A 13,737-nucleotide genomic window follows, 5' to 3' on the forward strand; every position below is an offset into this window, starting at 1 on the left:
ATAACTTCTTAATGGGAGAATGGGGAGAGCCTGTAAAAAATAACATTTTATTAGTCATATTGGTGGTGTAATGTTTATTGTTACTCTGATACTGTTGTATGCAATATGGGATAAAGTAATTGAATATGATATTCTGTACCTTTATCCTTGAATATCAGGATTCTTGGCATAGAAAAAAGGAAGTACAGGGGCACCTGGGTGGCTCAGTCATTAAGCGTCTGCCTTCGGCTCAGGTCATGATCCCAGGATCCTGGGATCAAGCCCCGCATCAGGCTCCCTGCTCGGTGGGAAGCCTGCTTCTCCCTCTCCCACTCCCCCTGCTTGTGTTCCTGCTCTTGCTCTCTCTCTCTCTGTCAAATTAAAAAGAAAAAAGGAATTATAGATATAAGATGCCTGGTAAAAACTCAAGTTTCTCAGTATGAGTTAGAAATATCAATAAGAGGTCATGATATATTTTATCTTTGAAAATAAATATGTATTTGCAGATTCTGTCCACTGAAAAGAACTAAGAACAGTGACCAGCCCCTTAGCAATTGGCATCCCTAGTGCCCAGATTGTGGTCTTGAAATACCGTTTCTGGACAGGATATTTGTAAGATAAGCTTCGAATATTTTGTCATACTGCATAGCAAAGAAGTAATTAGAGACTACTACGGTTGTATCAAAAGGATTCAGAAGCCAAATTGAAGATGTTCCCACTGGCCAAATACAGATGTTTCATGCATCAGTTAAAGGTATTAACTGATTAAATCTGTGAGTTCACAGTGATACCTCACCTTAGAAACACACGCATGTAGTCTACCTTTCCCTATGAATTGTACCACTAAGTCACCAAATACAGGAAGTTCCTTTTTATGGAAGTGTACTAGCTAATAGAGAAGGAGTGATAAAACTGGAGGATCATCGTTTTGCATCTTTTAGTGAGTTAATAGTTTTAGGCCATGAGCATTTATGTCTCCGCGGGAAGCCTGCTTCTCCCTCTCCCACTCCCCCTGCTTGTGTTCCCTCTCTCACTGCCTCTCTCTCTCTCTCTCTCTCTCTAATTAATTAATTAAAAAAAAGTAAAGTAACCTGTAGGTTAAGAGAGTTAAGAGATCTTTTTTTTGGAGACAAAACTACCATTTTGGGGGATATACACTTGGGTGGTAAAAGAAAAGCAAAGAGGTGATCACCATAATTGAGGATAATGGTTATTTTTAGGTTCATTGTTTGAGTTTTTGTTGTTTTTTTATTTGGGTTTTTTTTTTAATGAAGCTTATAAAATGTTTCTGGGGGGCGCCTGGGGGGCTCAGTCGTTAAGTGTCTGCCTTCGGTTCAGGTCATGATCCCAGGCACCTGGGATCGAGCCCCACATCGGGCTCCCTGCTCGGCAGGAAGCCTGCTTCTCCCTCTCCCACTCCCCCTGCTTGTGTTCTCTCTCTCTCGCTGTCTCTCTCTGTCAAATAAATAAAATCTTTAAAAAAATAAAAAATAAAATGTTTCTGGTTTGGCAAGTAATGTTCTGTTGGCTTAAACTGAGTGAACTGAGTGGTGATTACCAGAACTTTTGCCCATTTGTTTTATGTAGTTTTTTTATCTGTATTATATTTTACTATTTTTAAAAATCAGTGGAAAGAAATAAAAGATACCACATAAACAGGGGCAGTGTCTCTGAAAACCCTGAATAGAATGTGACTAAGAACACAAGCCTATTACAACAAGACAATACAGCTTTTATCCATGGGGACTCCCTCTACCTATACTTTTCCATCCAGAGGAGTGTATTTATCTGTCCTTCATATTTTGTCACTAATTTTTCCATTTATATGGTGAGTTGGTTCTTCAGTATGTATCTGTGCTTGTTCTATGCTTGTGGTTCTCACATACCTGCGGGGCGCCTGGGTGGCTCAGTCGGTTAAGCGTCTGCCTTCAGCTCGGGTCATGATCTCAGGGTCCTGGGATCGAGCCCCGCATCAGGCTCCCTGCTCCGCGGGAAGCCTGCTTCTCCCTCTCCCACTCCCCCTACTTGTGTTCCCTCTCTCGCGTGTCTCTCTCTGTCAAATAAATAAATAAAATCTTTAAAAAAATAAAAAAATAGGGGCGCCTGGGTGGCTCAGTCGTTAAGCGTCTGCCTTCAGCTCAGGTCATGATCCCAGGGTCCTGGGATCGAGCCCCGCATCGGGCTCCCCGCTCTGTGGGAAGCCTGCTTCTCCCTCTCACACTTCCCTTGTTTGTGTTCCCTCTCTCGCTGCCTCTCTCTCTGTCAAATAAATAAATAAAATCTTTAAAAAAATGAAAAAAGAAAAAGAAAATACATACCTGCTGGGACCCATCCCTAGACATTTTGATTCAGAAGCTCCGTAATGGAGTCTGGGCATCTTTCTGTTGTTTGTTTAATGTTCTATGGGTAATTGTGCTGAAAAGCCATTTTCCTACTCTTTTACCTTATTGTAAAATTTGGGCTTGGATACCAGTGTCATACCATACCTCTAGTTGTTAAGTCCAGTTTATTGCTCTTAACACTTTTCCATCCTACCCCTCATCTCTTTCTCTATTCCTGTTACCTTCATTATTCTCCTGAACTGTGGAATTGGTCTCCTCTAATGGTCTCCTAGTTGATGTTTAAGCCTCTCAGATACATCCTTCAAGCTGCACCAGACTGTTATATACTTAATGATTATGGATTATGTTTACTGCATGAGAAATGGATCTTCAGTACCTACAGAATAAAATTTAGTCTCCCTAAAAAATCTGGCTCTTGCCTACTTTGCTAGACATCTCTTTGACCACAGAAAGGTCCCCTCCTTCCCTAGTACTAATGATTCTGAACTATTTGCAGATCTCTGAATATTCTATTCTTTTTCCTGCTTTCCTGTCTGGGTGTTCATTGAGCATTCTGTTCCTGGAATCACGCGTTTTCCAGCTTTGGAATTCATCTTTAAGGATTCTTCTTAGTCATCGAACCTCTAATGAAACCTTTTCTGATAGCACTTTTCTTTCAAGTGGAATTGACTGTTCCTTCTTCTCTAATATAAATTTTCATCGTAGACCCTATAACTTTTACTGTGCTTATTTGTCTAAAAGTATGTATCTTTGTAGTGAGACTGTGACCCTTGTGGGCACAGGGCCTCTTAATTATCTTAATTGCCTTTGTATTCCTAGCACAGTCCCTGGCACATGGTCTGCCTCTGCCCTAAAGCAGTCTCAGAAAAGCTACGCATACTACACATTTCACTGACCAGATTGTCCTTAAATCTGAGAAAAGTGATCTACATTCTTGTCCATTCAGTTTCCCGTGCCTCCTTACTTGGTGTACATACCCTATCGGAAGATGCGAACTTGCATTTAGTCTATTTATTTAAAAAAAAATTTTTTTTTAATCCTCTTATGTTAAAGGGAATGAAACCCAAGAGAGCCTAAGATTAATATAAGATCTATTGATTTAGCAGTTCAATATTTTCTGCTTACTTGTTGATTCTGAATACAGTGTTAAATATGTGCTGCTAATACATAATTATCAGATAGGTTCCATGGTGATGACTACTTTGTGAAAAGTGCCAAAATGATTAGCTTTCTTTATCAACCGTTAATATCCATTTTTTCCTAGCCTTCTTTGAATCCAGAAGCTGGCAAACAGAATCAGCCATGCAGACCTATTGGGACCCCTTCTGGAGTGTGGGGTAGGTAGATTTGCCATTTTAAAGGCACAACTTTAAATTTTTCTTAGAGGAGAGGAGCAAAATTTATCTCTTTTTTTTTGTTTCTTTTTTTCTCATCTCATTCATTTGCACATGGTAACTAACACCTATTATCTCTTACTGTGTCCACCCAAAATACCACTGAAATGTAATGGTAGTGGAGTCATAATACAGATAATGGAGAGCTTGTAAAGCCCTGAATTTGAAAGCAGATTTTAAGCAAAGGGAGAATTATCTAAAGCTTATGAGAAGTAATGTTTAATTAACATCGCTAATTCATTTATAACAAAGTGAATTTTTTGTGTTATAATTATCTCTTAAATATTTGGTAGGCAAATGTAATGGTATTTTCTAAGCATTCTTTCATATTAGTAGTCTTCTAAAGTGTTCTTTGAAAGGGTGTATAATACCACATCCTATAGACGATTTTGTTCAACCAGGTTCCAGTTGTTGAGGATTTTTTTGTTTAAGGGTGTTGGGGGGCAGGTTTGGCAGTTATAAATGTTGCTTGTTGTGTAGAGGGCAAGGTGAAAACATAAATACACACAATTATGTGTACATGTTGGGAATAACTAGCCTTATAAAAAAATTAAGAGACAAATCAGTGTATTTCTTAAAACCTGATCTGTAGGTTTGGAATCGTTGGCATTTACAAATGAGACTCTCCTAGTCCCTACATTAATTCAGTAGTTAGGCATCTTATTGGGAAGGCTTTAATATATCTAAATACTGGTTTTGGATCTTGAATTATAGGATTAAAGGTGCTTGTTGTACCGTTTCCCCTTTGTTAGTAGTGTTAAGGCTTTGCTCCACTTTGCCTCATCAGAAGGTCCCAGGGTAGCCTCCTTTCCCTGATTTCCACATCTATATCCACTCCCATGCTGACAGGAACTGCCATACTTGTATATATTCTTGATTGGTGTGTGCCTGAGTGATCATACCATATACTAGACAAGTTATGCCCCTGAAGGACTACTAACACCTTTGGGCTTCCTGGTTGATTTATGAATTCAGCTTCATATGCAGCCTTTTCCCTATAATTCCCAAATAGTGTTATTTTTGAGAATAACTGTTAAGTGCACACCAAGAAATGTTTGTTCCTCAGTGTCACCTGTCAGCTCTTTTTTGAAAGTGAGGACTTCATATATACTGCTTCGTATTAACCAATATTTGACATTCTTTTGCCTCTTCACTATTGTATTTCACAGAAAACCCACCTAGTGCCAAGCAACCCTCCAAAATGCTAGTCATCAAAAAAGTTTCCAAAGAAGATCCTTCTGCTGCCTTCTCCGCTGCATTCACCTCACCAGGATCTCACCACGCAAATGGGAACAAATCATCATCCATGGTTCCAAGTGTCTATAAGAACCTGGTTCCTAAGCCTGCGCCACCTCCTTCCAAGGTATGATTTGGAATCAAGTGTAAGAACCTTACATAGCAGAGGTTTGGGAATAAATCAGGAAAAAATTTAGTAAATTTATTTTTTCCCATTGAACCATTCACCAGATACTCATTTAGTACCTAATATATGTGTAGTATTTTATTCTGTCTCCAAACTCTCTACTTCTGCTAATTGGATTTTTAGTAGGTTTCCTCATACTCATTAGCTTCATCTCATAAACTTGCTTCTTCTGATTTGCTGTTTCCGTTAATAGCATCAACATCCATCTGATCACTTGGCTGATTATCTAGATTGGCTTCATCTTTCCTCCTTATCATCACTCATTCCCCTGTACCAAACAATTATAAATTCCCTGTTACTTATTCCCTCTATGATGTCCTATGCCCTTGTTACCTCCCATGTACTATTGTAATGCACCCTTTTATTTCCTCATCTGCCTATATTCATCTTGCACAAAACTGCCAGAATGATCGTCCTAAAACAATTTGAATGTATGACATCCTTTCCTCAATCACTTCAGCAGTCCCAAACCATCTATAGCAGGGTTTGGTAAATTTCTTCTATAAAAAGTCAGATAATAAATATTTTAGGCTTTGCTGGTCACCTATGACACAAGGTTTTTGTTACATTTACCTTTCTCTTCTTTTCTTCCTTTCTTTCTGTTCTTTGTTTGTTTTACAACGCTTGAAAAATGTAAAAAGTGTATTATTAGCTCAGGGGCCATATAGAAACAGGCCTCTGGCCCATGAGTGTTCCTTACCAACCCTGATCTTACAATACAGTGTCAGAACTTCTTAGCAGTGGCATGTATAATTCTTTATAGCCTGAGCCTAATCCGTCTTTTATAATTTACTACCCCTTCTTTCTCTTACCTGGAAAATTATTCATCCTTCAAATTCACGTCATCCATTCTGGGAATCCTTTTCTATCACACATATCTTAAGATCTCATTAATCTTTAGATCTCTGTTTGAATAGCACTCTTGTCTTTTATCACAATATCTATAACAATTAATTACATTTCTTTATTTCCTCATTTGTAATCTCCTTAAGGGCAGCTTTCAGATCCTTTCCATATTCGTATCCCTAGCACCCTCACAAAAGCACATAATAATTGCTTTAATGAATTCTAGCCACTATACAGAAGTAATTAGAATTTACTTCGCGGGGCGCCTGGGTGGCTCCGTCGTTAAGCGTCTGCCTTCGGCTTGGGTCATGATTGCAGGATCCTATATCGGGCTCCCTGCTCCGCGGGAAGCCTGCTTCTCCCTCTCCCACTCCCCCTGCTTATGTTCCTGCTCTCGCTATCTCTCTCTGTCAAATAAATAAATGAAATCTTTAAAAAAAAAAAAAGTTTTTTTTTACTTCATTATTGAGAGGAAAACCAGTGAGCATTTATTCATTTTCCTCTGTGTGTAAGCACTGTGTTTGGTGGTTCTGAGCAATACAGGTAAGTACAACATGAGTCATGACTATCTATGAGCTGAAAGTCTAATTGGGATAATAAGATATAACAACATGAAAGCTCATGTGATGTGTGTGAAATAAAGTAGTAACAGATGCTAATATCAAATTCTAGACAGACTTAGAATAACTAAATGAATTAAACACTAATGTTCAGATTATGACCATCAAGGAAAATTTTGCTGAAAACTTGTCATTTGAACTGATCTTTGGAGGATGGTCCAGATTTGGATAGGCAGAAAAAAGTCTGGAGAGTATTGCACATCATTAAGAGAAGTGGTGGTTAAATACAAATTCTGAAACCAGAAGACACTGGCAATATTTGAGGGATGGTGAATGATCTATTTTAATTACTACTGGGAGCACTAGGGAAATATCCAGACTAGGGGTCCTTATCCTAGTGGTAACGAATGAAGCTTTCAGGGTAGGTAAGATCTCTAAGGAAAAAGAGTGGAAGAGTAAAGAATGAGAAAATAAAACGTGGAGGAATATTTAATAATTTATAAATATTAGGAAAATACCGATATAGTCAATAGGACTAAGAAACTGTAATTCAGACATCAAAAAAATAGTATAATATCACAAAAATCTGGGTAGGTGAGTTTAAGTTAGCAACTGGGGTTGTCAACACTTAACAATTGCTGCTGACAAGTTGAGGAAAATAAATGAAAAAAGGGTTTTGACCTTAGCAGTTGGAAAGGTTTAGGTCACCTTTGAGTTGAGGTTTTCGGAGAGTAGTGTAGGGATGAAACAAGATTTCAGGGGATTCTGGAATTATGTGGGTGGAAGTGGAGGTAGTAGCAATTTTGAGACTTGATAGTGAAAGGAAATAGAATATAGGTGGTGGTAAAGTTAAGTGAAAGGATGGAGAAAATCTGTAGGAAGAAGCCCTTTTAATATACTTGAAAGAGGTCATTAAAGAATCGTGACCTAGGAAGAAATGAGTAGGAATAAAACTGATTGACAAGGGGAATTTTCTTTGAAAGGGTTTGGGATACTTCTTTGTCTGATGTAGAAGGGAAGGAATGTGAATATAAGTCAAGAGAGCAACTATCTAGGAAACAGTATAGCTTGGAAATTAACAGCAGGGCTTTGGAGTAGAGTCCACTTCGTACCTTCTTTGTGATACGACCGTGGACAAATTTCTTAAGTTCTAAGTCTCAGTTTTATCATCTATAAAATGGAATAGTAGTACCTATCTTTTAAGGTTTTTGTGAGGTGTAAATGAGATTTTATGAGGTATTTAAAACTGGCGTATAGTAAGTGCTAATAAATTACAGCTATTATTATCAACACACTTTGTTCCATTCCTTAAAGTGTTACTTCATTTGAAATGTCTGCAAGCATTCTGTTAAACCATAGAGAATATAAAAATGAGTTAAAACAGTATGTCCTCAGACACCTAAGAAAGCTTTTGAGGGTGAAGAAGTGGCAAGTACAAAAGTCAGGACACAGAGCTTAAGATTAGTTTAGCTCTGTTATGTAGGACTATCCTAAGTCGAGGATAGAATGAAAATAGAAAAACTAAGGTAAAGGCTATGAATGTCCTTGCAGAAGGTAATGAAGCCTGAACAGGGATGATGAAAGTGGGCAGAGAATGGAGGTGGTGAAGGCACACAGTGGGAAGGAAACAGGACACCGCACATTCTTCTCTGGGAAACGGATAACTATGGAGCCATTCACTGGAGTTAAGAAGAGAGAAAGATCAGTTTTCAGGAAAAGTTGATGAGAGTGGTTCTGCATGTGTGAAATGTGAGATATTAGAGGAAGGAAGAGGTGAGATGACTGGGATTTATCCAGTCATTTTCTCTAGGCATTCAACGGTTATTACAAGTGAGTATCTAAAAACTGTGTCACTAGAGGTACACAATAATCTTAAAGAGTTTGTTATCTACTAGAGGGACAGATATAAAAAATAAATGTTCTCCTTTGCATAGAGAGGGTCCTCAGACTCTTTATAGTATAAGGTCATATTTGAACTGGGTTTTGAAGTGGAAAAGGAAAGAATGGCCATTTGTTGACACCCTCCTGTGTTCCAAGACCTTCATGAGGCCTTTTACATATATTCTATAACATTTACTCCTCTAATCCTAGGACGCAGGAAATTATGTAATATAAGGTTGCATAACTAATAAAGTGATGGAGTCAGGACTCTTAAACCAGGTTTGTCTGACTTCAGTCCAGAGCTCTTTCCGGTACTTCCAACTGCCTCCTATCCTGAAGGATTAAAAAGGAAGGAGGAAGTTGAGAATTCAGGTTTTAGAGTCAGACTATGATTTTCAGCAAGTTACTTAATTTTGCTAAACTTGTTACCATAAAAATTAATTGGAGCTATTTATATCTGTCACATATTTGTGGTAAAAGAATGAAATTAAAGTTGTAAAAGTACTTGGAATATAATAGTGGCACATCTTAAGTAGTCAGTAAATAGTAGTTTAAAAACAGTAGGGGGGCGCCTGGGTGGCTCAGTCAGTTGAGCGTCTGCCTTTGGCTCAGGTCGTGATCTCAGGGTGCTGTGATCGAGTCCCACATCGGGCTCCCTGCTCAGTGGGGAATCTGCTCCCTCTCCCTCTGCCCCTTCTCCACGTGTGTTCTCCTTCCCGCTCTCTCTCAAATAAGTAAATGAAAAGATCTAAAAAATAAATAAATAAATAAATAAATAGAAACAGTAGGAGTTCAGGGTGCCTGGCTGGCTCAGTCCATGGTGCATGTGACTCTTGATCTTGGGGTCGTAAGTTCAAGCCACATGGTATAGGGATTACTTAAAAACAAACAAACAGGGGCGCCTGGGTGGCTCAGTTGGTTAAGCGACTGCCTTCAGCTCAGGTCATGATCCTGGAGTCCCTGGATCGAGTCCCTCATCAGGCTCCCTGCTCGGCAGGGAGCCTGCTTCTGCCTCTGACCCTCCCCCCTCTCATGTGCTCTCTCTCATTCTCTCTGTCTCAAATAAATAAATAAAATCTTTTAAAAAAACAAACAAAAACAAACAAACAAAAAACAAGTAGGAGTTTGTTAGGGAGCAAGTAGATGGGGCTTTCCAGGCAGAGGAACCATTGTTACAAAAAAAAAAAAAAAAAAAATGGGGGCGCCTGGGTGGCTCAGTCGTTAAGCGTCTGCCTTCGGCTCAGGTCATGATCCCAGGGTCCTGGGATCGAGCCCCACATCAGGCTCCCTGCTCAGCGGGGAAGCCTGCTTCTCCCTCTCCCACTCCTCCTGCTTGTGTTCCCTCTCTCACTGTGTCTCTCTCTGTCAAATAAATAAAATCTTTAAAAAAAAAAGGAAGGAAGGAAAAACATGCCATGTTTGGGAAAAGACAAATGATTAAGTATAGCTGGTAATTGGGAATTGGTGGGGGGAAGTATTAGTTAAGCCAGACGACACTAGTCAAGGAGGTGTCTCTCTCTCTCTCTCTTTTTTTTTTTTTTTTTTAAGATTTTATTTAAGAGGGCGCCTGGGTGGCTCAGTTGGTTAAGTGACTGCCTTCGGCTCAGGTCATGATCCTGGAGTCCCTGGATTGAGTCCCGCATCGGGCTCCCTGCTCTGCAGGGAGTCTGCTTCTCCCTCTGACCCTCTCCCCTCTCATGTGCTCTCTCTCATTCCCGCTCTCTCAAATAAATAAATAAAATCTTTCAAAAAAAAAAAGAGAGCAGTGAGAGTGAGAGAGCACAAGCAGGGGGGAACAGCAGAGAGGGAGAGAGAAGCAGGCTCCTCACTAAGCAGCAGGGACCCAGGACCCTGGGAACATGACCTGAGCCAAAGGCAGACGTTTAACCAACTGAGCCACCCAGGCACTCCCATTCATGGAGGTCTTTTTTTTTTTTTTTCTTTAAAGATTTTATTTATTTATTTGACAGAGAGAGACACAGCGAGAGAGGGAACACAGGCAGGGGGAGTGGGAGAGGGAGAAGCAGGCTCCCCACAGAGCAGGGAGCCCGATGCGGGACTCGATCCCAGGACCCCGGGACCATGACCTGAGCCGAAGGCAGTTGCTCAAACAACTGAGCCACCCAGGCGCCCCATGGAGGTCTTTATAAAAACTCAGAGGTTAGGGGTAGAGATACAGTTTTACATATTTTCTACATGGTTTCAACAATTTAAATGATTAAGCAGTTACAAAATAACTGGTTTTTCTGATGATATTAATGGAGAAACAGATAGATTATAACAGAACACTGAGGCTAGAGCTCTGAAGAATGCCTGCATCCACTGAAGGAAATCCAGAAAGGAAAAGAGCGCAAGTTCGAAAAGATGGGTAATAGCAATCTCTCATTCTCCAAAAACAGATTTTTTTTTTAAGATTTTATTTATTTCAGAGAGAAAGAGAACATGAGAAAAGGGGGAGGGTCAGAGGGAAAAGCAGACTCCCTGCTCAGCAGGGAGCCCGATGCTGGACTCAATCCCAGGACCCTGGGATCATGACCTGAGCCGAAGGCAGATGCTCAACTGACTGAGCCACCCAGGTGCCCCAGATTTTTTTTTTTTTAATTAAGAGCTGGCGTTGGACTATAATGTGACGACAAGATTTTTGGTTATTTATTGAAAATAGGGATAGATGAGTATTGCAGAGAATTGATAATAAGTAATAATGAGCAAGTATAAGACAGCAGATACTGACTTACGCAGAAAAGTTTGGCAATAAGAGGATGATGGTATAAAGGAAAATAAATGTTTGGGTTTTTTTCCCTAGCTTCAGTAAGGTGGCTTAGCATGTTTGTAGATAAAGGGGAAGAACTTATTAGAAGAAAGGAAGAAATAATTGATAAATTCTGAAAGGAAAGAGAATGAACAGATACAGAATGGTAAAAGGGGGTTAGGAAGCTATTGAACTTGAGTTGCAAAAGGAGAGAATTGGGGAAAGTTTGGATCTAGTGACTTCTGACTTCTCAGTCCAGTATGAGAAGGCAAGATGATTTGAAATGGAGAGAGTTGGGATTGATTTGGAGTTTGAAGGAAAGGAGAGGACATTTTTTAAAAACCCATGGTTGATATGTGGTTCACTTCGGTGGATTTGTATGTATAGAATTCCTCTAATAAAAGAAGGCATGGGGCATAGGTTTTCTCCAGTGAGCAACCAGCTATATAGCATAGTGTTTGAGTTACTGAAAATTAAGATTAAATTGGAATAAAGTTGGGCAGAGATACAGGTATCCTGTTGCATGTAACACTGTCTGGTAAACTTTCCATACTACTATGGCAAAAACCCAAGTGTTGGAGTGTCCTGAGGTGCCAATGTTAAAAGAAAGACAAAGCATCTGATAACCGGCTACAACTCTGCGGAAGCTACTGGGGAACTATCATCTTTGATAATGAGCCTTACATAAGCAGCCATCTTTAGATTTGCATCAGGGCAAGAAATAAATTAATCTCCATTCCAGTTGGGTCGTTGTCTCTCTTATCTGCGTGCATCTTCTTTTTGGAGGCATTGCAAAAAACAATACTACATATTACTTGAGTAACCTCAGACAAATTGTGTAACTTTCTTAACCTTAGTGTCATTTTGTTGTAAAAAGTTGACATAATTATACCTGATCGGGTTAAGAATGAAAACAGTATGACAACCATCTGATAGATACCCAATTATGTTAATTTCCTTCTTAAGGAAATTGGTATTCTTTAATACCAACAAAGAAATTCTGTTCACTCAGGTCCTTCCTTTTTCCTGGCAGTCTCTCAGTTCTGATTGTTTCATTCTGGGAAAATGGATATTTTTCACTTGCTTCAGCCTCACTCCATTGATGTGCTTTATCTTTCCTGTTTTCCTCAGGTAGTGTGATTGACTCAAAAAGAGTGGGGTGCGCCTGGGTGGCACAGTCGATTAAGCATCCAACTCTTGGTTTCTCCTCAGGTTGTGATCTCAGGGTCATGGGATCAAGTCCTGCATCGGGCTCCACGCTGAGTGCAGAGTCAGCTTGAAATTCTCTCTCCCTTTCCCTTTGCCCCTCCCACTTCTGTGTGTGCTTGCTCTCTCAGTCTTTCTCTCTCTTAAATAAATCTTTAAAAAAAAGGAATATTCTAGTTGTACTAACAGTGCCCAATCATAATTGGGATCAGGGCCAGAGTGACAGAATGGGCCTAGACCCCACAAGGCCAAGCAAAGAAGGGACCAACCAGAATTGTCTAGCCATTTACATTGCCCACACTGGCCTAGAAGTAGCTTCCTGTCATTGAAGTTCTTGGAAAATAACGTTTTTTTTTTTAAAGAATCAAGATTACATCAGAGGTTAACAAACATGCCGTAAAAAGGGAACACTTTAGGGTCCAGTAAGTTTGGGAAATGCTACCTCTCAAATTCACATGTATAGTTAAATGCTTTGGGAAATAGCATAGTAAAGAAACCTGTTGAAGTTTATTCATCTCAGCATCTCCCACACTTACTAAACTAGAGCTCTCTTTTTTGAGAATACCTATTAATATCTCATGGTACTTCTGGTTTCCATCTGCTTTTTTCCTTCAAGTGCCTAACCTTAGAAAGAGGTTGCATACCTCCCAAACATGTTAAGATGGGTAAGCTCTAGGAACTCATGTTCCCACATAACATTTTATTCTTTGCTTTATGTGATCTTCCAGGCTAAGCTTCTGTCTCCGTACTTGTTCTGACTGATTTGTTTTTTCTTCCCATGTAGCCCAGTGCATGGAAAGCTAACAGAATGGAACACAAATCAGGATCCCTTTCCTCTAGCCGGGAATCTGCTTTTACCAGTCCAATCTCTGTTACCAAAGCAGTAGTACTGGCTGGTGGCGCAGTTTTAAGCTCTCCTAAAGAGGTGAGTGAAGAGAACACCAAGCAGCCTTTTCTAGAATTGCTATTTCCCATTTACTTATACTAAGATACATGGTGTGACATGTAAAGCTCTAATTCCATTTCCTTTGTAGCTGTGTTTAGAGTCATTTTTTTTTTTAAGATTTTATTTATTTATTTGACAGAGAGAGATAGCTAGAGCAGGAACACAAGCAGGGGGAGTGGGAGAGGGAGAAGCAGGCTCTCCACTGAGCAGGGAGCCCGATGTGGGGCTCGATCCCAGGACCCTGGGATCATGACCTGAGGCAGATGCTTAACAACTGACCCCCCCAGGTGCCCGCTCAGAGTCATTTCTTTACTGGTGATTCCCATTTGCATCCGAAGATGGGCAGTAGCAGAGTGGAGTAGTTGCTCTGTAGTAGACTGGGGTCAGCCTGTGTTAGGCTGGCATAAAGGA

General features: G+C 39.9%; 1 protein-coding gene across 1 annotated transcript in view; it reads left to right on the plus strand.

Moving 5' to 3' along the window:
* Nucleotides 1–13,737, plus strand: part of GPBP1L1 (GC-rich promoter binding protein 1 like 1) — a 36,926-nt gene that overhangs the window by 18,132 nt on the left and 5,057 nt on the right. The window contains exons 5-7 of the mRNA XM_054512893.2: nucleotides 3,586–3,658; nucleotides 4,885–5,078; nucleotides 13,165–13,305. Of these exons, the coding sequence (XP_054368868.1) occupies nucleotides 3,586–3,658; nucleotides 4,885–5,078; nucleotides 13,165–13,305 (408 nt within the window). The remainder of the gene's footprint in view (nucleotides 1–3,585; nucleotides 3,659–4,884; nucleotides 5,079–13,164; nucleotides 13,306–13,737) is intronic.

Source organism: Mirounga angustirostris, unplaced genomic scaffold (assembly GCF_029215605.1).
Source record: "Mirounga angustirostris isolate CCGP_5_RB_7025 unplaced genomic scaffold, mMirAng1.0.hap1 SCAF_4, whole genome shotgun sequence".
Taxonomy (NCBI): Eukaryota; Metazoa; Chordata; class Mammalia; order Carnivora; family Phocidae; genus Mirounga; species Mirounga angustirostris.